Source organism: Mus pahari, chromosome 1, assembly GCF_900095145.1.
Source record: "Mus pahari chromosome 1, PAHARI_EIJ_v1.1, whole genome shotgun sequence".
NCBI lineage: Eukaryota > Metazoa > Chordata > Mammalia > Rodentia > Muridae > Mus > Mus pahari.
The window spans coordinates 2,815,543-2,838,702 of record NC_034590.1 but is presented as its reverse complement, the minus strand read 5'-3'; the positions used below and the strand labels follow the sequence as shown (position 1 = coordinate 2,838,702).

Genomic DNA, 23,160 nt, shown 5'->3' with positions numbered 1-23,160 from the left:
TCCTCCTCCTCCTCCTCCTCCTCCTCTTCTTCGGCCTCGAACTCAGAAATCCGCTTGCCTCTGCCTCCTGGGTGCTGGGATTAAAGGTGTGTGCCACCACGCCCGGCTTCTGCAATGCTTCTTGGTCTCAAGTCTTTGCTGATCTTTACTTCGCTGAGAAAGGCACAGCTGAGACCTTCTCTTGGTATCCCTGCTGGTCCTAATTCCTCTGCTGACTTGATTCGGCTGAGGCCTGGCTGTTCCTGTTAGGTTGTGTCACCACTGCTGCTATCCTGACACTACTGAACTGCATGGACTGCTGGTATATCCGTCAAGTATTTGTGACTGGATCGAGCTGTCTCTGCTGACCTGTGAACTGAACAGCTGATTTCCTTACAATGCAGATGGGATGTGCTCCAAGGAAACATTTCTAATCAGGTCCACTTCCCCCATACCCTAATAACCTTTCTTTCTGGCTGGAGATATAGCTCAGTGATTAAGAGAACTGACTGTTCTTCCAGAAGTACTGAGTTCAATTCCCAGCAACCACATGGTGGCTCACAACCATCTGTAATCAGATCTGGTGTCCTCTTCTTGTGTGTCTGAAGTCAGCTACAGTGTACTCATACATGAAATAAATAAATCTTTAAATCTTTTTTTTTCTCCTTTAAATAACCTTTCTTTCCCACTACCTCTCATGGATTGTGGGCTAGAAGGGAAGTTAAAGCATTTAAGAACTGTTATTAAAATTAGGACTTTCTCAGGATTAAAATGAAAAGACAGATAACATTGTAGCATGACCCCAGTCAATTCTGAGACAGAAGGCAAATTTGATTTTCCAATCCACTTTTTATACCATTTTAATTACATGCAAGTTTTTTTTTGTTTTGTTTTGTTTTTCGAGACAGGGTTTCTCTGTGTAGCCCTGGGTGTCCTGGAACTCACTTTGTAGACCAGGCTGGCCTCGAACTTAGAAATCCATCTGCCTCTGCCTCCTGAGTGCTGGGATTAAAGGTGCTCACCACTATTGCCTGGCTAAGCCTACACTCTTTCCTTTCCTAAAGGCATCAAATCTAACCACAGCTCACTGATCAAGATAACAGCAACTTGGGGACAGTGTCATGCACCAACAGCAGCTCAGGTGCTGGAGATATGGTTCAGATGTCAAGAGCTCTTGTTGAGTAATGAGAGCCAGTATCTTGTACCAGTCAATGACTCCAGCAGGGGTGTGGGGGGTGGCACAGGAGGATCCCTGGGGATTGCTGGCTTCTAGTCTGGTTAAGAAAAAGAAAGCCCTGGGTTCAGGTTGAGACACAACTTCAAAAGAATAGCCAGAGAGTAATAGAGAGCACCCACTGTTCTTTACAGGAAACTTTAGGGTCACCAACATGTATCCCCATGCATACATAAACCTTAAAAGTAGTGGCCCTTTAGCCAACCCCCAGTTCTGCACGCATACAGGACCTGCCTGGCAGTGCGGGTGATTCCCTGCCTTATCTCCAGCCTTTACTATGTACAATGCCATTGCTTGAATACTTTGCAGTCTCTCTCCTGTAACTTTATTGTTTAAAGTCTATTTTTTCTATTTTTTTATTATATGTAAGTACACTGTAGCTGTCTTCAGACACTCCAGAAGAAGGCATCAGATCTAATTATGGATGGTTGTTAGTCACCATGTAGTTGCTGGAATTTGAACTCAGGACCTTCAGAAGGGCAGTCAGTGCTCTTAACTGCTGAGCCATCTCTCCAGCCCCTAAAGTCTACTTTTAATGATGGTTTTTTAAATGTTTTAACCTCTCTTTTAGTCTATCACCCACTAGAGGTAGTGGAAAAGAAAGGATATGGGGGAAGTGGACCTATTTAGAAAGATTATTTGGAGCCAATCTCATTTGTGTTGTCAGGAAATCAGCAGTTTGGTTCACAGGTCAGACACTTTACACATATACCACTAGTCTAGTTTGGTAGAGTCAGGATAGCAAACATAAATAAGCAATGGTAGCTTGACCTCATAGAGGCAGCCAGGCCTCAGCCGAATCAGCACAAGTCAGCAGGAGGGACCAGGGCCAACAGCAACATCACAAGTTCTTGGCTGTGCCTCTCTCGGCAAAGTGAAGATTAGTGAAGACCTGAGACCAACAAGCATTGTACAGTTGGCTCACCAGCAAGTCCAGGCCAGCCTAGCCAAGCAAAGCCTCATTTACAGCCTGTTGAGTCCTATTTGTTTTTGTTTTTTTGTTTTTTTTTTTTTGTTTTTTTGAGACAGGGTTTCTCTGTATAGCCTGGGCTGTCCTGGAACTCACTTTATAGACCAAGCTGGCCTCGAACTCAGAAATCCACCTGCCTCTGCCTCCCGAGTGCTGGGATTAAAGGCATGCGCCACCATGCCCGGCTTGAGTCCTATTTGTATTTCCTCCAAATGTCACGTGTTCCATGGATTTTGTCTTGTTATGTTTTGTCTCAGCTCATGAATCTGTCTCAGCTGTCATCATTTTGCCAACTGACCTGAGACATAAGATGCAGGAAGAAGCCACAGCACACCACCAGAAGTTTTATAACACGCCTTTTGCTCAAAACCCTCTGATGAGACCATTTTACTCAGAATAAAGTAAAAACTGCTTACAAGATTTTGTAAGACACAGCCCTTGGCTATCTTTCTGACCCTCTGTCCTATTACACCCTTGCATAGAGTTCCTAAACCCTCCTATGTCCCACCACACTCCCATGTCCTGGAAATGTGGGACATACTTGTTTGATAAAAGGGAAAACAGAAGTGTAAAATATAACCCACACAGGAAAGCCTTCCTGGGATGCTCTTTCCATAAACTTAATTTTAGTCTTTCTGATCTTGGCTCTAATTCTTCTTCATGGGCTCCATCTCCTTTTTAATTACCCTTTCACTCTATTACCAGGGTTTCTCTATAGAGTCGAGAATTGTTCATAATTTACTATTTAGTCCAGCATAACCCAGAATCTTAAATCCTCCTGCTTCTGCTCCCTACCTTCACCAGCAGTGCTGGAATTGCAGGTGCACCACCGTGTCTGCTACAATTGCGTTTAACATATTCTTTATCTTGCCACCTCCTGCCAAGACCCCTGACAGGTATACCAAGAATAATGACTGGATTCTAACAAGCACTCAAATAAATGAGACTAGTTTTAGAATAAACTTGGATGGGGGGCATATAAACGTTGAAGATTTTTGCAGCCTACTTACTTACCTTTGCAGGCGTGGGCTGTGGTCTCTTTCTTTGTCCATTTCTTCCTTTAAGTCAGTTCATTAGTTTCAGTTCAGAGGACCAAACACGCCAGGTGTGGAGGGAGCACATCCCAGCGCTTGGGAGGCAGAGGCAGGCAGATGTCTGTGAGTTCAAAGCTAGACTTGTCTACAAAGGAGATACAGGACAGCCATTGCTATACAAAGAAACTCTCTCTAAACAAACATATAAAAACAAAAAAGACCAAACTTTGTAGTCACAGTTAGCAGCCCCATCTCTGTTTCTGTCTCTGAAATACAATCTCATTATGTGGCCCTGGCTGGCCTCAAACTCACACAGATGCACCTGTGCCTCCCTCCTGTGTGCTGGCATTAAAGGCACGAGCAATCCATCATCTGTGGAGGCACCCCTGGCCCGGTTACATCTACTCTGAACTAATGTCTTTTACAAGACATTTCTTGAAGGGATGAGAACTATTGAACATGTATGTTCTGTATCATTCCTACCATTTCCTCTAACACCGGGTCTGCTGGAGGAGACACAGGGATGCAGGCTGATCAAATGTTCTGCCTGAAAAATAAGAATATTCAGTTTTGTAGCTCATGCTCAGTAAACCCTCAGTCTCCACAGCGTTACATAAAGCCACATTTGAGACTCTGTTCATCTACAGCATCCCATTTCCAGAGAAAACATTATTTCATGTCCTTAAGAGAAGTTTTATTATCCAGTGAAGTAGGAGAGCATCATCCAGTATGAGGGTTACTTTAATTTTACGTAAAACATATAGGCAGGGCAGAGTTACCATGACTGTTTACAAATCAACAGGCTTGCAGACTCAGCCATCCGTAACACCCAGATACCACTTCCACATCCCTCAGGAGGCTGTGCTCTGCCTCATGTGTCTACAGAGTTAGGAAGAGAAAGAAGCAGAGTGGATGGATTTCTTAAATGGTCTAGTCATACAGGTACCGTTTTAGTCTCGTTGATCTGCAGTGGAGACTAAATTTTTTGGGGAGGGGTGGAGGAGGTTTTTGTTTTTGTTTTGCCTAGGTTTTATGATGAAAAGGAGATGAAAATTGGGTAGAACACCAACCTCTGATACAAGATCATGTGTTGTTTTTTAATTCTAAGTTGTCTACTAGTGTAACTTTGTACTTTCAGATTAGTTCACAAAACTACATATTCAAGGTTTTTTCATTTCCTGGATTTATCTTGAGCACTTAGTTCATCATGTATAAGTAATATTCTTGAGTTGAAGTTAGAGATAGTGAAACATGTAAGTTTTGGGACTCTGTGACAAATCAATTCTGTAACGATGGTACTCAATAACCCACTAATATCAAGGTTTCTTTTTAGTATAAATTTTCTTCTATAATAAATAAGATCTGAATGAACGCTTTCTCACATTGATGACAGTATATAAAGCCTCCCAAATAAAAATGAAATATTTCTTAATGATAATGCTTATAAGTTCCTCCTTTCATGCAAATAATGAAAACAACAGCTAATATTTATGATAGGAAAGGAGTAGACCCAAGTGCTATCCATGTTAAAACATGATATTTAGAAGAATCTTGATCTACACAACAAATGTTTAAATGAAAGCCAGGTTAGTCGTAACAAATGTCACAAAGGAAACCAACTGACAGGACCTGTGTAATGTGATTGAGAAATTTTCTATGCTAAAGACCTTCTATATCACAGCAACAGAATTACTTCCTATTTTAATTTGCTAAAATGTAACACAATGTAAACATGTAAATAAATAGTTTTCCTATGTGGATTACATCAGCATTTCTATTCTCCTACATAAATTCTCAAATGCTGAATTCACAGTCCCATATTCACATTTGTAAGAATTCTTCACTGATAATGTATGGCCAGGGAAAGCTACATTAATTGCAGAGAATAAATTAACTCATATAAAAATTTGCGAGTGATGATTGAAGTCTATTCGGCATTCCTTACAGTCCAAAGATTTGTCACTGATATGAATTCTCTTATGTTGCATTAGTTGAGACTCACGTGTAAAAGCCTTTTCACATTCTTTACACTGATATGGTTTCTCGCCAGTATGAACTCGTCGGTGCCGAGAAAGATGCGAGCTCTGAGCAAAGGCCTTTCTACACTCCTTACATTCATAGGGCTTCTCACCTGTGTGGACCCTCTGATGCAGAGTAAGTTGAGAGCCATGACCAAACGCCTTCCCACATTCCCTACATTCATAAGGTTTCTCTCCAGTGTGAGTTCGCTGATGTTGAGTGAGCTGTGAACCGCGGATAAAAGCCTTCCCACATTCCCTACACTGATACGGCTTCTCACCGGTGTGAATTCTCTGATGCTGTATGAGCAGCAATCCACGTGCAAAGGCCTTCCCACATTCGCTACACACATAGGGTTTCTCACCGGTATGAAGCCTCTGATGCTGGGAAAGATGTGAACTCTGAGTGAAGGCCATTCGGCATTCTTTACACTCATACGGTTTTTCACCCGTGTGGATTCTTTGATGCTGAGTGAGCTGGGAGCCACGGATGAAGGACTTCCCACATTCCTTACACTCATAGGGCTTCTCACCTGTATGGATTCTCTCATGCTGGGTAAGTTCCGAGCCCCGGCTGAAATTTTTTCCACATTCTTTACATTTGTAGGGTTTTTCACCAGTGTGAATCCTCTGATGTCGAGTAAGGAGTGACCCGCGATTAAAGGCTTTCCCACACTCCTTACACTGATAGGGCTTCTCACCAGTATGGATTCTCTGATGTTGAGTTAGTTGTGAACCATGACTGAAGGTCTTCCCACATTCTTTACATTCGTAAGGCTTTTCGTTAGTATGAATCCTCTGATGTTGAGTGAGCTGGGAACCACGGATAAAAGCCTTTCCACACTCGTCACATTTATAGGGTTTTTCACCAGTGTGAATTCTTTGATGTTGCATAAGTAGTGAGCCTCGAATAAAAGCTTTCCCACACTCCTTACATTCATACGGCTTTTCTCCATTGTGGATTTTCTGGTGCTGCGAGAGCTGTGAGCCACAAATGAAAGCTTTCCCACACTCGTTACATTCATAGGGTTTCTCGCCAGTGTGAACTCTTCTATGGAGAATAAGCTGCGAGAGCTGAGTAAAGACCTTCCTACACTCCTTACAGTCGTAAAGCTTCTCGCCAGTGTGCAGTCTCTGGTGCAGAGTAAGCTGGGAGTTCTGGGTGAAGGCCTTCCCACACTCTTTACATTCAAAGGGTTTCTCTCCAGTGTGGACCTTTTGATGGCGGCTGAGCTGTGAGCTTCGAATAAAGGCTTTCCCACAGGCTTCACACTTGTATGGTTTCTCACCCGTATGAATTCTATGGTGCAAAATAAGTTGTGAGCTTTGAGTGAAAGCCTTTCCACATTCCTTGCATGTGTAGGGTTTCTCACCGGTGTGAAGTCTCTGATGAAGACTTAGCTGGGAATCACGACTAAAGGCCTTCCCACATTGCTTACATTCATAGGGCTTCTCACCAGTGTGAATACTCTGATGCTGGCACAGGTGTGAGGCTCGCCTGAAGCCTTTCCCACACTCCTCACATTTATAGGGCTTCTCTGTAGAGTAACCCCGTGGATGCTGAGGTAGGCGCGTCCCTGGGCAGAAAACGGACATTTTATCATGTGTTACCATCTCTTGCTTGTAATATTCCTTCTGATTTTCTTGTTCCTTCTCTAACTCTGACTTCCAAATATGTTCTAGAATTAGTCTTAGGTGCACAGTTTTCAAGCGTCTCACTCATTTCCCACTGACACGATGCTGATGATCCCTTGGTGTGCTACTTTGAAGACAAGTCCTTGTTCAGAAGGCAAGCTTGGAAGAGAAAAGCAAGAAACTTCAGAGAAATAGAAATAATATGCCAGAAAAGACAAGAAGGAAATAATATCTATAAGAAATAACAAGTATCACTCGGGAGGCAGAGGCAGGCGGATTTCTAAGTTCGAGGCCAGCCTGGTCTACAAAGTGAGTTCCAGGACAGCCAGGGCTACACAGAGAAACCCTGTCTTGAAAAAAAACAAATATATATTAATGTTTTCTAAATATTGCTTACTATGTCCCACCCGTACATTTTACAGCAAAATTCACTACATAGTTTCATTAAAATAACACTGCTTTCCATTCTATACTCCCCCACAGTAAAAAAAAAAACAAAACAAAAAACAGAAAAACAAAGTGATTTTGATGCTGCTGTCCAAAATTAAAACAAAACAAAACAGCTTAGGCTTCAGACACGGTGCTACTTGCAACAATGATGACAACAATTTCAAAATTAATGGTTCTTGGTGGTGTTCTCCAGAGAAATATACCATCTCTTGGGTGTGAACCATCCACTCCCTGAGCATTTCTGTTAATCCCCATGTTTAAATCTGTTACAAATCTCTTCCTAATAATTTCTGTGATTAAAAAAGTCCCAAAGGTTGTCAAACTCTAGTGGGGATAAATATCATGTCATATAGTTGTTAAAATTAAAGATGTCCAAATATACACCAGAACAACTGACTCAGACTCTAATAAATCCGAAAATGAATATAGTGGAGATCCCAGGTTTGAACTTTTTGCTATTACCTGGTTAGATTGCTTGGTAGCTTTTAAGTTAGAGTGATGAGACGCTGTGGGCTACAGTGTGATGAGACGCTGCGGGCTACAGTGTGATGAGACGCTGCGGGCTACAGTGAGGAACACGGGACTGGCCAGTGCAGGCCTAAATCCAGCAGGCGCCTCTCCATTTGCTTTCTCTCATCTTATGTCCTCCAGGCTGGTGTGGAGTTTGCAATCCTCCTGCTTCAACCTCTGGAGTGCTAAGACAGACACTAAGCCCAACTAATGCTTTTGAATAGCTTAACACATAGACATTTAGAGATAGCTCAGAGGTTAATAGCATTGGCTGCTCTTGCAGAGGGACCAAGTTTCATCCTCAGTTCGCCACCATCTGTAACTCCAGCTCCAGGGGATCTGATGCCCCTCTGGGCTCCACAGGCACTACATGTGTGCTGTACACATACATATGTGTAGGAAAAACACTCATTCACATAAAATAAATAAATCTTTTTAAAATGTAGGCATCGAGATACAAGGGGCAGAAATTATTCCCAACTGACACTGAGTTACTACACTTTACAAATATAATCTCTCTGTATAAACCCCTCTGAGCAGAGGCTAAGTATTTCCACTCTTCTTTAGAGAAGTCAAAAGCAACATCATTAAACATCCCTGATTTCTGAAAACCATAAGTACTAGCTATAGAAATAAAGGATATGATTCCTTCAATGGAGGGGAGAGGAAAAGGAGTTCTCTGTAATGGGCAAGCAAACAGGTTAAAGGCTCTGATGCAGTACAGATAGCAAAGAGTTAAGCAAGGAAGTGAGAACATGGTTTTTCCTGTATCATCTTCTGCATAAAAAAAACCTCACATTATACAGGTAATTCTGGGAATCATTGAAGTTCTATAAAGTGTCCTAGTTTCTTTTATTAAACAACTTATACAAATACCCTGTAAAAACATGTACGTTGGGTTATTATACAAATGTGGTTTCTTTTTTTTTTTTTATATTTATTTATTTATTTATTTATTATATGTAAGTGCACTGTAGCTGTCTTCAGACACTCCAGAAGAGGGCATCAGATCTCATTACAGATGGTTNTGAGCCACCATGTGGTTGCTGGGATTTGAACTCAGGACCTTTGGAAGAGCAGTCGGCACTCTTAACCGCTGAGCCATCTCACCAGCCCACAAATGTGGTTTCATCTCTCTGTTTTGGAATAGGAAGAATTGAATTTTGTTCTGTAAAATCTTTTTGTTATCATTACTTGTTTCTGACAGCTTCTCATATACACCAGGCTGGGCTCAGCCTTACTAAGGATGACCTTGGCTTGGACTCCTCATCATCCTGCCCCACCTTCTCTAGTGTTGGGATGGCAGGCATGTGCTATCACACCTGGTTGCCAACAGCCTTGTCTGAGAAAGAAACACATTCTACATCTGGAGCACTCTGACCTGTAGCACACTTAGGACAAAGGGAAATTATGTGTACAACAGATGTTTCCCTTAAGGAACCTGCGATGTGCTATTTCTTGACATTGGTTTCTTATGGTCCCACATGTATCTTCCCTCCATACTTCCATGTCTTTGTTATCCCCGGTGATTGATTAAACAAAACATTTTATTCCTTGTAAAAATAGCTCAATGCGTATATTGTATCTTTCAATGTTGTTGCTTCTAATAAAAGCTCAGGGCAAGAAGAGCTCTGGGTTCTCAGAGCCCCTTGCATGGTCTCTAGGCCCCCATTCTCCCCTGCTGGAAATTCGCATTCCAGATTCAGAGTCTTGTTTCAGGAACTGAGATCTTCAAACTGTGCAAGTACACAGTGGATACAATCTTATAAAATAAATTCATCATTATATTTATATCAGAATGCATTAGTCAGGGTTCTATAGAGTAACAGAACTGAGGGGAACATTATCTATCTATCTATATCTATATCTATATCTATATCTATATCTATATTAGAATGACTTCTAGGCTGTGGTTCAGGGAATCCAAAAATGGTTGGCTATGAATGGAAAGTCCAGGAATCCAGGAGTTGTGTAATATTCAAAATAAGTTCAAGACCACCCAGCCCTTCCCCCTCTGAAGGGACTTTCAAAAACATAGCGGTCAAAATGACTGAGTCTACAGCTGCCAAAACAAANTGAGNTGTTCTCAGANAAATAACCATAACAAGATAGCAGTTCCCAGAGAAATCCCCCTACCCCGCCCCACACTGAATTCTGACAAAGACCACAAACCACCCTGATCTTGCTAGAATTCCCTGTGACGCTAATAACTGTGCCGTTAATAGCTGACCCATAAGTTCAAAATGTACTATTGCTTTGCTGACCAAATCATAATAATTCACCATGGGGGCAAGCAAAGTGAGTCAGTAGGCCAGAGGTAGCCACTATGCAAACCAACCAATGCCTGAAAGGGTTACTTGCTACACCAATTAAAATAAGCCAGTTACCCTGTTGCCCATATTGCCCCTTACAAAGGTATAAAAAGTGTGTTCTTTGTTCTGGGACTCTCCTCTAGCCTGTGTGCTGAAAGGAAGGGTCCCCAACACGTTTGATCAATAAAAATCCTCATGTGGCTTGCAGCGATGGCAGTCTCTGTGGTCTTTGTGAGTGAGGATCTTTTGACAAACTCCAACAGTTGCTCAGCACATGAGGCTAGATATTTTAATTCAGTGGTTCTCAACCTGTGGGTTGTGACCTCAGGGCTAGAACAAACCTTTCCTGGAAAGGGTGTGCGTGTCTAAGACCATCAGAAAACAAATATATTTTGCATGACAGTTCATAACAGTAGCAAACTTACAGTTAATGAAGTAGCAACAAAAATAATTTTATGAGGAACTGTATTAAAGGGTTGTAGCATAAGGAAGGCTTAGAACCACTGACTCAGTTGGTCTTCAACTGTAGATGAAGAAATCATGAGGAGGTAGCTTCTAATGCCAGCAAAGAAATGGACTTGCTAGCCAGGTGAGAGCAAGCAGGCAAAGAGCAATCACTTCTCTGTTCCATGTCCTAATACAGGATTCTAGCAGACAGAATGTCCAGAGTAGATCTGGATTGAAGATGTGTCCTCGCACCTCAAAGTTCTGGATGAGAAGATTGTCTCACTTCAAATTAAGCAAAATCCCTCACAGGTGTGCCCTCTATTTTTGGGTTTTAGTTAATTTCAGAATGTAGTCAAGTTGACAGCCAAGAACAGTTATCACACAGAGTACTTTGTCATAATGCACTTCTTGTTTCACCAGTATTTAATAATTTTATAGATGTCAGAAGAGCCATCATGTGTTATAGACTTCGGAAGAGCCATTATGTGTTGCAGGGTATTTGGCCACACTGTGAACCCCAAGATTGGGGTATTTACTAGAACAAAACAAAAACAAACAAACATGCCAAAACTATTTCTAATTGCAGTATGGCTCAGCCCTTAGCACACACCTTTAATCCCACACAATGAAGGTAGTATTATTTGTTTGCAGAAGGAAGCAACCATATTTGAAAGTGATGTCTAATTGAGTGGCAGACAAAGTGATGAACCAGAGAAAGATTTGACAGAATAGGCTATGCCTAACTCTCACAAGGAGAGGAAAGGGAAGCTAACTGGGGGCAGTGCAGAGAGGAGGAGGCAGTTTTACTGGGGTAGTTGTACAGAGACAGGTTGCAAGAGAGAGAGAGAACAAATTGGCCACAGGCCAGAGAATAAGAAGGAGCCAGAAGATTAGAACAACTTGCTAAAGTTAGTTTGAGGTCAAGCAGAGCAATTGAGAAGAGGTTAAGAGAAGCCAGATTGAATCAGTCAGCTTGGAGAGAGGTTTTGAGCCAGAAGAGCTGAGTTGAACTAGCCAGCCAGAGCTCAGGAAGAAATAGAAAGGGTCAGCTTATTCAGCAGTAAGTCTCAGAGGCTGAAAATATTCTAGGCCTAGAAAAGATTGTACATAGGCCAGAAGTTTCCAGGAATAGGCCTAGGTTAGCAGATGGAGGCAGTAAGCCTCCGAGATGAGATTTATTACAGAATAAAAGTTACTGTTACAAATATATAATAATTAGACTAATTTTCATCAATGAAAATTTCAGGTTACTAGAACTGTGTTTCTTTTGAATTTATTACGATTAATCACTTTTTTTGGGGGGGGGTTCAAGACAGGGTTTCTCTACGTAGCCCTGGCTGTCCTGGAACTCTCACTCTGTAGACCAGGCTGGCCTCAAACTCAGAAATCCACCTGCCTCTGCCTCCCAAGTGCAGGATTAAAGGCGTGCGCCACCACGCCCGGCTTATTAATCACTTTTAAAATCTCCTTTCCCCATCTAAACAATAGGAAGATGGAAATATATCTATCCCAAGTACACACATTCAGCCTCAGAACATAATATTAAGTTTCAAAATTATCCAAGTATCAGTATGGGTGAGTTACACATTGCTCATCTCTCTGTATCCAGTCCCTAGCCAGTTTCTAACCTTAAGGTGTACAAAGCATGAGCTCTTTCTGTAATCCCAGCAGGAGAGGCTGATGATGGAGGATGAGTGTGAGGTCAGCCTAGGATACACAGAGAGTTTGGGGGCCTATGGAGTCTAAGCAAGTTCAAGACCATCATGGGTTCCATGGAAAGACCCTGTCTCAAGCAAACAAGGCCACATATTGAGAAACTGAAAGATTTCTTTTTGTCATGCACCATCTTATAAAACCAGAGGGATCTTTATCTTATAAAATCTTTTGTTAGACCAGTCAAAGATGCTGTATGTGGGGCTAGAGATACAGTTCATTGGTTAAGAGCACATGCTTTTCTTGAAGAAGCCTGCAGTTCAGTTCCCAGCACCTATGTGGTGGCTCTTAACCTTCCCAACTCCACTCTCAGAGTTCTTTTTTTGTTTTTTTGAGACAGGGTTTCTCTGTATAGCCCTGGCTGACCTGGCTGACCTGGAGCTCACTTTATAGACCAGGCTGGCCTCGAACTCAGAAATCCGCCCACCTTTGCCTCCTGAGTGCTGGGATTAAAGGCGTGTGTCACCACCATGCCTGGCCCCACTGTCAGAGTTCTAATGCCTTCTGACTACTAAGGGTACCAGGCTTGCACACATACAGACAGGCAAAATATTTATACATACAAAACAAATCTTTTTTTTTTAAATTTATTTATTATACATAAGTACACTGTAACTGTCTTCAGACACCCCAGAAGAGAGCATCTGATCTTATTACGGGTGGTTGTGAGCCACCATGTGGTTGCTGGGATTTGAACTCAGGACCTTTGGAAGAGCAGTCAGTGCTCTTACCCACTGAGCCATCTCTCCAGCCCCAAAACAAATCTTTTAAGAACAATTAAGAGCCCTTGCTGCTGTTTCAGAGGATCTGGGTTTAGTTCCCAGCACCACATAACAGCTCAGATCCATCTGAAACTCCAGTTCCAGAGTACCTGATGCCATCTTTGGTTGCTAAAGTACTGCACTCATATGGAACACTTACATGCATGTAGGAAAACCATTCATACCCCTAAAATAAAAATCCTTAATTTTTAAAAAGTTGCCAAATGCATTATAGAGTAGGTAGAGAAATATAGGCTAGATTAGAGAGACAAATACCATGAGAATGAGACAGCATGGGAGAATATTCTCAAGAAAGGAACAGCTAGGACAGGGGCTTCAGTAATGTGCAGGTACCATAGCTGCCTAGTAAAGGAAGTAACTGAGCGTGCACAAAATCCCACCAAGCAAGCAACCTGCCAGGTCTGCGTCTTAGAGGAGCATGGTGCCTAGAAAAGGCAGAGCTGGAGACAAGAACCTGGGATCATGAGGCCAGGACTGCATGCTCCAGTGGGTAAATCAGAATTGTCTTTGCTGACCTCTTCATCATAACTCTTGCTGGCTCTTTTTTATTTTTATTATTTTACCTTTTTTTCAATAGTCTACAGGTGTAGCCCTGGAACTCACTCTGTAGACCAGGCTGACCTCCACCTCACAGGGATCTGCCTGCCTCTGCTGCCCGAGTTCTGGGATTAAATGTGTGTGGCCCCCACTGTCCTGCTCTCGCTGGCTCTTTACCTAGTCAAACTCAATGCTCTCCATGTAGAAAGTATGATTTTTTTCTACCATTCCTAAAATGAAACTTACAGATGCTCTGACATATCTAAATAGATTAAACCAAAAATAGAGACAACAGAACATCACTCTGCTTCCTGACAGTAGATGTCATGTGACAAGTTGCCTTGTGTTGTTGACATTTAACCTTATCTAGCACAATGGGCTGACCTTCAAACTATGAGTCCAAATGAACCTTTTCCTTAAAAAGGTAGAAATTTCAGCCAACTGTTATCAGTTCAATATATCAATAATCTTACACAACTGAATTAGAAGGCAAGAATATCAGTTACATAGCAATAAAACTATATTACAAAGATGGACGTATACATTCATTTGCCAACTTCTGTCTAGATGTCCCCCAGGTTGTGACAAAGAATTATTTGTGAGTTGCAAAATAAGGACTGTACCTGGAAACATCTGGGTCTGGAACCTCTCATGTGAAGAATTTTTGCACGATTTTCTCAACTTGATGAATTTATCTGTTTCCTCACCACTGGATGGCTTTATTATCAGGCGAGTCTTCCAGGGATGCAAATGAGGTTAATTGAAGAACTGTTGTACTTTATGGAAATTTTACTGAGTTTGAAAAATCATTTCAAAAGGTCAGAGTAGTAATAAAAACACTGCTTGCAGTTTTTCACTTACCAATAACAGATACTTACAGAAGGCTGTTGGTGAATACGCCTTCTACTCTACACATACATATGCACACACATGTATGCTTAGCTTTTGTTCCAAAAGGCTGAGGATGGGGAGATGGCTCGGTGGTTAAGAGCACTCGCTGCTCTTCCAGAGGACCTGAGTTCTGTTTCTAGCACCTACATGGCAGCGCACTACCATTGTTAACTCTTCTGTCACTGCCTGATGGCTTTATGATTTTTTTATGTCCAACTCTGCCAAACTCTTCTTGAGGGATATATGCAGGTGTATGTATGCATGTATATATATATACATACACACATTTTATATAAGTATACAAATACAAATGTACATTGTTGTATAACAGTTTCCTCCAAGATTTTAACAGTCCATCCTTCAGGAACGCTCTTTAAGATGGGAGGTAAGCAACTTATAATAGCTTCAGAAAGTTCCTGAAACAGACCCATTCCTAAGGCTGATCACCAAGGTTCCATCCAGCAATCAAAAGCTCCCTGTTGGCTACTCAAATTAACACAGCCAATCAAAACACCACTGTATCCCAGCCCAGTCTAACACAGATTCCCCCCTTTTACCTCTTTTTAAAAATTCACTGGGGCTGGTGAGATGGCTCAGCAGGTAAGAGCACCCGACTGCTCTTCCAAAGGTGCAGAGTTGAAATCCCAGCAACCACATGGTGGCTCACAACCATCCTTAACGAGATCTGACTCCCTCTTCTGGAGTGTCTGAAGACAGCTACAGTGTACTTACATATAATAAATAAAAAAAGAAAAAAGAAAAAAAATTCACCTATGAGGCCATTTGCTGCTTCTTTCAGACTCTCCTTTCCACCTTAATAACAGATCTGTGAAAACAGGTGTTTGGCTGTGGTCTGTGGTTCAGGATCTGGGAGGGGTCACCCCCTCTAAGCTCTGGTCCCTTTAACAGCAGGCTTAGGAGTGTCTAGTGGAGGAATCCCAGGATGGCAGTCTTCATCCACGTGGTATGAAGCAGGTGGCGTGCCTGCTTGATGAGTAGACCCACCACATGAACATGAAAATGACTAGACATAGTTAAGGGTTTAGAGGGAATTTTGCGGTCTTTGAGATTAGCGCACAAGGGTCAAGATCGCTGGTAAGTAGCAGCAGAGGTTGCTTGGCCACTGTTGTGTGTAGTCAGAAATGCCTCTGAGGCCAAGATGGCAGCGAGCAGGAACTGTTTGTGTTAAGGAGCAACTGCAACAAGAAAGGCAGATGCAGCTACTAACATTCTCCATGTTAGCCTGATTTGGCAAGTAAATAAGAAAAGTGAGAATGAGACTGGTGGTAAAAGCAGATGTCCCTCGGGTCCAAGCTTTAGTAGAGAGAGGGAAAATCTATACTGCAGCCTGCAGACGGGGCCTTAACTATGGTCCCATATGAGAAACTAGTGTTATCAGGAAATGCCCAGCGGTGAACTGCTGGGATTGGGTGTGTGTGTGTGGGGGGCTCTTTAAACAAGTAATGAAAGAGCCTGTCACAGCCTGGCTTGTGAGGCTGTGTGACACGGTCTGACTGCTGTGGAGGAGGAAAAACAGCACTGTAACTTCTCATCCCTCCTTAAGGCAAAGGCGGTTAAGCTGAGGCAGAAGAGGGAAGTCAGTCCTGACAGATGCTTATTAGAGCACTAGGGCCACCGGGTTATCTCCACCTGAGCTCCTCACAACAGAAGGCCCACAGTAGACGTACCGGTGCTACTTGGACTAGGAGAAGGAGAAGCCGTGTTTGAATCCCCATTCTCTGGACAGTGTTCACAGAGGGACTGAAGAAAAGGCGGATCCAGTGGGGCCCTCAAGGCCGGTATCCAAGCCTTAGCGGTGTTGCTGAGCCTTTTGGGTGGGCAAGATCCTTATAAAGTAGGAACGGCTTCGGCAGATCTCAGTGACTTAGACCAGCATGTAAGGAGTCTAGTTAAAAGAGAGAGCAGCCTGGAATAGATAGTAAAGGGTAAGGCAGAGGAAGATGTCTGTCTGGGTTCCTCAAAGGCAAATGCAGTGACACTGGTGTCTCACTGAGCTCCTTAAAAAGCAGACAGAAAGGAGAGCTGTTCACAAAAGGCATCTGTGATGGAACATAGGGAAGATGATCAAGCCTATCTGGGGGTGGATAATTACCCCCAGAGGAGGGTACACTCCTCTCCAGCAAAAAGTTATGCTAGGTGTAGAGGAGGTTTGCTCATCCTGGAACTCGTCCGACAGCCACCATGCCAACCCAGGACCGCTCTGACCCAGGAGCCTGCAGGTACAGCAGGGGAGAGCAGGGACGCTTGCCTTTGGCCCTGAGGAGGGCTGTGCACATCAAATGAGAGAAGACCTGAGGGCTACAGAGCTAACTGAGCTGCAGTGCCTACCCAGGCTTTGTCTCCAACCTGGAGAGGAAGCAGGTGTTATGAATGGATGGACCCTTTCCACGCTATACCAGACCCTGCCTATGTCTGACTTTAGTATCTTCTTACTGGGCTCACCTGATACTTGCTGGGGACAAGTGAGAGCAGACTTCCAGAGAGCTTCCCCAAGGCTGTCAACCTACCACTTGTTAGAGGATGGAGGCTCAGGATGTCCCTTGCCCTGCCCATCGTCTGGAAAAGATGATATAATGCTAACCTCTGAGGGTTTTGCAGCTTTGGAAAGGCACTGTAGAGACAAGCCAAGCTGCAAAGAAGACTCTCAGACAAGCTGAGCTACAAATAAGACTGGGACCAGACCAGCTGCCTAGAAGCAGAAACCAGCTGAGCTGCCTAGAAGAGGCCTAAGAACAGAGCCACTTGGAAAAACCACTCTCCAACCCGTTGGGCTGCCTGCAGGCAGTGAGCTCCCAGTCCCCAGCTTTGGTGAGCTGCCATCCAGGGTGGGCTTTGGTGACGCAGCTGTCTGTGAGTCATTTCTGCACCTGTAAATAACTCCAATAAAACTCATTGGACTTTCCTGGTATTCGTACATTGGTTGTGGGCTCCTACTGGGGGTGAGTAGATGTGTGTGTGTGTCCCATTTCCCCAGGAAAGTGTTTGTCTCAACACACACACACACACACACACACACACACACACACACACACACACACACGTCTGATACATAACAGGTTTAAAATAAATTATACTAGCAACAATTTAAACATTCAAAACCGGGGGAGTGATGAAACTTAAAAAGCAAGTTCCAGCTATATGGTCTTTAGAGGAAATATACTTTAATTATAAAAAGAAAAGTAAGATAATGCTAGACTTAATAAGATCAATTCCCCGCCCTTCCTTGGAGACTTTATAAGCAGTTTATGGTTGCTTGTTCTTATAAGCAACCCCAGTGAAACCCACCAGGTCACCAACAAGTAAGTAACAAAAGTAAGATCAACTAGTTACACAGAAACCATGACTATATTTCAAATATCAAAAATTCAAATTTCAAAAATCAAGAGAACAAATGGAAAAGACAGTCTGCAGTTGGAAATTGTGGGCTAACAAGATGGCTCGTCAGCTAAAGGAACTCCCAGCATGATCTGGATTCCCTGAACCCACGTAGAAAAAAGGAGAACAAAGTCCTGAGGCTGCCCTGACTTCCACTTGTACCCCACAGCAGGCCCACGCCCGTGACCACCCCTCCCATCCCCCCACCACATACATAAATAGCTACTTTTAAAAAGGAAATTGTAACATCTTTCAGTAAGTAAAAGCATCAGTTGACAAAACAAAATCAGTAGCAATATAGAGGATTTATATAACATCATTACATCAAGTATTTGACATAACTGGTACAGAGTACCTACTCCCCAGAGTGGGAGGGCCTGAAGGGGGCAGGGCTACCAGGCTTAAGGCAAAGAGCCAACATGGAAGTCACAGCTAAACTTTTAACTGTTTATTAACCATTTAGTATTAGCACAGGGCAATTTGGGATAAAGTGCCGGCTCCCTCGCAGCTGAATTTCCACCAGGGAACGGCACTGTGAGAGTAAATCAACCCCGATGGGGGAAAGCATCTCTGCCTAGAGAACACTGAACCAAAACTTCCCGCCACTTTATAGACTGAGCACAAAGGAGAGGAAGACGGAGCTCTGGCTAGGGGTGGAAAAGTACCGAGAACTGCCTTACAGTAGGGATTAAATGTCTTCAAGGTTTTACCCTTCAATAAGGATGTCTAAGAAAGGACCTCCTAGGAGAGGGGCCTGGGCTAGGGATGCAGGCATGCATGAGACACGACTGCTGAGGGCTTCGAGCCCCTCTGACAACTGCAAAGCACTCCCTGGGCACTGAAGCTGGTGTGGTGGGGACAGCTCCCCCCACACGGCTTACCGGGATCACCTTTGGAGAAAAAGAGATACATTCAATAAGTAAATTAAAGGGAAAAAAATTAGTAAATGTCTAGAAGGTTTCAACAACACAGCCAGTCTACCTGACCCCAATGGCATCTGTTCTTCCTAACACTAGAAGAATACAGTCTTCTTCACTGCCCAGGGAACATTTACTAAGACTTACCAGACTGTAGGTCAGGAGACAAATCTCGGTAAATTTAAAAGGATTCAAGTCACATGAAGAAATGAGAAAGAACAGATCTATTAGAAATACTTGAAAATGGAAGAAGGCATCTCACGGGTTAAAGGCAATTAAGAAACAGAAGGCAAGTGGATACAGCTTGTGAGTGACGGACGCTCAGGGAAGGAAATGGCTGGTGCATGACGACTTCCAAGCTGTGGGTCTAGTTGTTTATTATACCTTTTTTCATTTTAAAATTCCACTCAAAAGCAAAAAACACCCAGGGCATATGCCTGTCCAAGAGGACCAAGAGTTCAAGGTGATCCTCACCTGGGCTACGCAAGACCCTGTCTAAAACCAAAACAGAACAGAATGAAGTCTGCGGTGGCAGAGGATCCCAGTTTTGTTCCCCCATGCCCACATCTGGCAGCTCGCACCTGCCTGTAATGGCAGCTCTAGTGCCGTCTCATGGACTCCCTGGGTACCTGCATACATGTGGAGCAAATTCACTCAAATGCACACAAATATAAGACTTCATTTATTAAATAAACAAAAACAAAACAAAACTGAAAGTTGAAGTAAGAATTTGACTAGTTGGAGCTATAAAGCAAGATGGTATTGAAAATATAAAAATTAAAAAAGCTAAGACGCTGGGTGGTGGTGGTGCATGCCTTAAATGTCAGCACTCAGGGGGCAGAAGCAGGTTTATCTCTGAGTTCAAGGCTAGCCAGGTCCACAGAGTGAGTTCTAGGACAGCCAAGGCTGCAAAGAGAAACCCTGTCTCAAAAAGAAAACCAAACCGAACCAAAACCAAAACCAAAACAAAAAAAGAAACAAAAGCTAAAATTTCCCAAAAGTTATATAAATAGTACAAGAATGCTCGTTCTTTTAATTTCAGCACAAATCTATTCTTTATTAATTTAAGTATCCAGTACTGGAAAACATCTCACAAACTATACATTTTCATTACTCTCAAAATATAAAAGTCAAATGCCATTGAGTTAGTGCGTGCCTGTAACCCAGGACTTGGGAGGAAGGGGGTGGTGGGTCTTTATGATTCCAAGGGCGCTGTGTTCTACATCAAGAGCTTCAAACCAGGCAGAGACCCTGCCTCAAAAATAAGTAAATATGAACAAACAAATTGCCTTGTTCCTCCATTATAAGAGAAGACTTGGATAAGAGACATTCACAAACACAACCATAAAGTAAGACAAAGATCATTTTCTGACATGATAAAGGCTGTTGAGGGGATGAATATCTGCTTACCTCAAACTTCCCTTCTAGATGGACAATGGCCATTTTTCCTCTTCTGTGTTGTACCCTGAGAATGTTCTTGTCATATACTCTGAATTAGAGACAACCTCTTCCTCCATCCTCAGAGAGAGGTTAAGTCCTTAAATTCTGGGAGCAATTGGGGAGAGACAAAGTCACAAGCAACTCAGGATCCTTTGGTAGACAACCCCCCATTAATTCCAACAAAATTTCAAGGTTGTACCCTACTATATCAGGGAAGGATCACAGGTACAAAATATACTAGTGTCCACATGAAGCTACATGCAATAAAATTTCCACAGTCACATTGCTAGTGTCACAATTTACACAGTCAGAGCTAGACCGTTGGAGCACTAACTTGTATATAGGACCCAAGTATGTACAATAACCAAACACTCTGTCAGGGACAAATACTGTCAGCGACATTTTTTGATCTTTTTTGTTTTTTTTGTTTTGTTTTGTTTTGTTTTTGTTTTTTTTCGAGACAGGGTTTCTCTGTGTGGCCCTGGCTGTCCTGGAACTCACTTTGTAGACCAGGCTGGCCTCAGACTCAGAAATCCACCTGCCTCTGCCTTCCAAGTGCTGGGATCAAAGGCGTGCGCCACCACGCCCGGCTATCAGCGACATTCTTTTACAAGGGTATACTTCTACTTTCTTTACAATCATGAGTACAGCACACAGCATCCTACAGTCACACACATAAACACACATGCATACATTCATTCATACACACACACACACACACACACTCACTTACTCACACAGTCACCCAGATGGGAAAACACAATAAAGTCACAGGCGACGGAAACAAGTAATCGCAATCTCAGTGACACTATCTTACATGTCTTCCCAGGCAAGCCAGTTACGCACAGGATACCAGGTACATCCACAACCTCAGAATGACATTAACATCTAAATACCTCGCTATACCAGCACCGTTCCTCCACCTTACGGGTGGGCCGACACCATCAGTCCCAGAAACATCTCCAGTGAGATAAGCAACAATCACACACACCGTCGGAGTCACAACTCATTCACACATCACGCCAACCACAAACCAGGGTCGCAACAGGCTCCAAAAGCACAAGGCTTGTGGCGTACGGACGGGAGACACCGCCACCTAATGCCACAGACCGGTCCTCCAGACGTTCCCAGCACGCTCACCTCCCAGGGAAGCTCAGGGTCCCGCCTCCGGCGCCGGGCTCCACTTCAGGCAGCCTGCTCCACGGGATGCCAAGGAGCGTCTCCATCCACAGCCCTTTCGTGACGTAGTACCGCGAACTCTCGCGAGGAAACGGAAGCAGCGTTCTGCACCCGGTGCCTCTGGGAAATGTAGTCCAATGGCAGGGGCCAATGCCTGCCCCCCCAAACTTCTTCCCTCCCTCCCCCTCTCTTCCTCCCTCCCTTCCACCTTCTCTCTCACCCCCCCCACCTCTCTCCTCCCTTCCCCCCTCTCCTTCCAAACCTCCTCTCTTTCCTCCTCCTCTCCCCCAATCTCAGCATTTGTGAAGTGATCTATACCTGTGGTAATGAGAGTTTATACCACACGTGGGGTTGCTCAACACAGACTTCAGCCACTGTAATTTGTTTGTGAAGGGTCACTACATATTTCTGGAATAATTGACTAGTTGCTCATGATAATTTGTGTTTCCTTTCACCTGTGTCCATTTCAGCTAAATGTTCCTTCACGTGTTTGCCAACGACTTCCAAAGAACCCCTAAGTTTCCACTTGATTGGTTTGAAGGAGAATGGCCCCCACAGGCTCATATATTCGGATGTTGGTTCCCAGTTAGGAGACATGGCCTTGTTGGAGGGGTGTGCCTCTGTGGGTGGGCTTTGAGGGTTCAAAAGCCCAAGTGAGACTTGTGAATCAGATGTGAGCTCTCACCTACTTGCTCTAGGGCCAAGCCTGCCTGACGCCATATTTCCTACCATGATGACTACAGACTCACCCTCTGAAACTGTCAGCAAGCCCCTAATTAAAAGGTTTTTTTTTTTTTTCTTTTTTCAGCCAGGCAGGGCTGGCACACTCCTTTGTTCCTAACACTTGGGAGGCAGAGGCCAGCACATCTCTAAGTTCAAGACCAGCCTGGTCTACAGAGCAAGTTCTAGGAGAGCCAGGGCCACACAGAGAAACTCTGTCTTAAAAAAACGAAAGTATTTTTTCCTCAAGGAGGCAGAGTAATGTGAATCTCTGAATTTGAGGCCAGTCAGGGTTACACAGAAAGTCTCTCTCTCTCTCTCTCTCTCTCTCTCTCTCTCTCTCTCTCTCTGTGTATGTGTGTGTGTCTCCATATATATTTCCTGTAGGCTTATATATTTCAAAACCAACTTAAGTGTGCTTAAATTCTTTAACCTCCCTTCTAGCCCACCATCCACCAGAGGCAGTGGAAAAGAAAGGTTAATAGGGCAAAGGAGGATATGGACCTGTTTAGAAATAGTTCTTTGGGGTGATTCCAGTCTTCGTTGTCAGGATAGCAGCAGCTGAGTTCACACGAATCAGCAGTGGTAGCTCAAGCCACTCACAACATTCACGAATCAGCCATAGCAGTGGCTTGTGTCCATCTAGAAGAAACCTCGAGGCTCTTCCAAATCGGCCGGAATCCACAGAAGCTGCAAGAAGCCACTGGAATGCCACCAGAAGTTCTTTGGTGTGTTTCTCTCTATGAAATCACAACAAACGGTGACTAGCAAAGAGTGGCAAGATGAACCAATACCACTCAGCATCACCCACTGTCTGTTGGGTTATACTTAGACCCTTTGCAAACACCCGGTGTCCTCTCAAGCATCCGTTCAACAAAACATCACAAGCCCCCTTTCCAGGCAGCTTCCAGAGAAACACCACGTGTCTGTTCTCAGCCAACCATCTTCACACTCTCGGGTCTGCTTCAGCATAAACATAAGACAGTTTCCAGAAAA

The 23,160-nt window shown here is 43.5% G+C and overlaps 1 protein-coding gene across 4 annotated transcripts; it reads right to left on the bottom strand.

The window, feature by feature from the left end:
• Positions 1-3,623: 3,623 nt before the first annotated feature.
• Positions 3,624-21,499, bottom strand: LOC115062416 (zinc finger protein 420). Of its 4 annotated transcripts, XM_029537564.1 has the most exons (5): positions 21,406-21,499; positions 20,236-20,370; positions 15,284-15,338; positions 14,245-14,356; positions 3,697-7,029 (listed from the first exon to the last, which is right to left on the bottom strand). In XM_029537564.1, the coding sequence occupies exon 5, from the start codon at positions 6,847-6,849 to the stop codon at positions 5,113-5,115; it is 1,737 nt and encodes a 578-aa protein (XP_029393424.1). In that variant the 5' UTR covers positions 6,850-7,029; positions 14,245-14,356; positions 15,284-15,338; positions 20,236-20,370; positions 21,406-21,499; the 3' UTR covers positions 3,697-5,112. The 4 variants fall into 4 exon arrangements, with proteins under 4 accessions (XP_029393431.1, XP_029393424.1, XP_029393427.1 ...); XM_029537571.1 differs by lacking the exons at positions 14,245-14,356; positions 15,284-15,338 and having other exon boundaries at positions 3,624-3,764; positions 5,349-7,029; XM_029537567.1 differs by lacking the exon at positions 15,284-15,338.
• Positions 21,500-23,160: the final 1,661 nt, after the last annotated feature.

Coding starts and splice junctions, on each gene's coding strand:
- LOC115062416 (XM_029537564.1), bottom strand. CDS start 6,849: ATGGTAACACATGATAAAATGTCCGTTTTCTGCCCAGGGACGCGCCTA.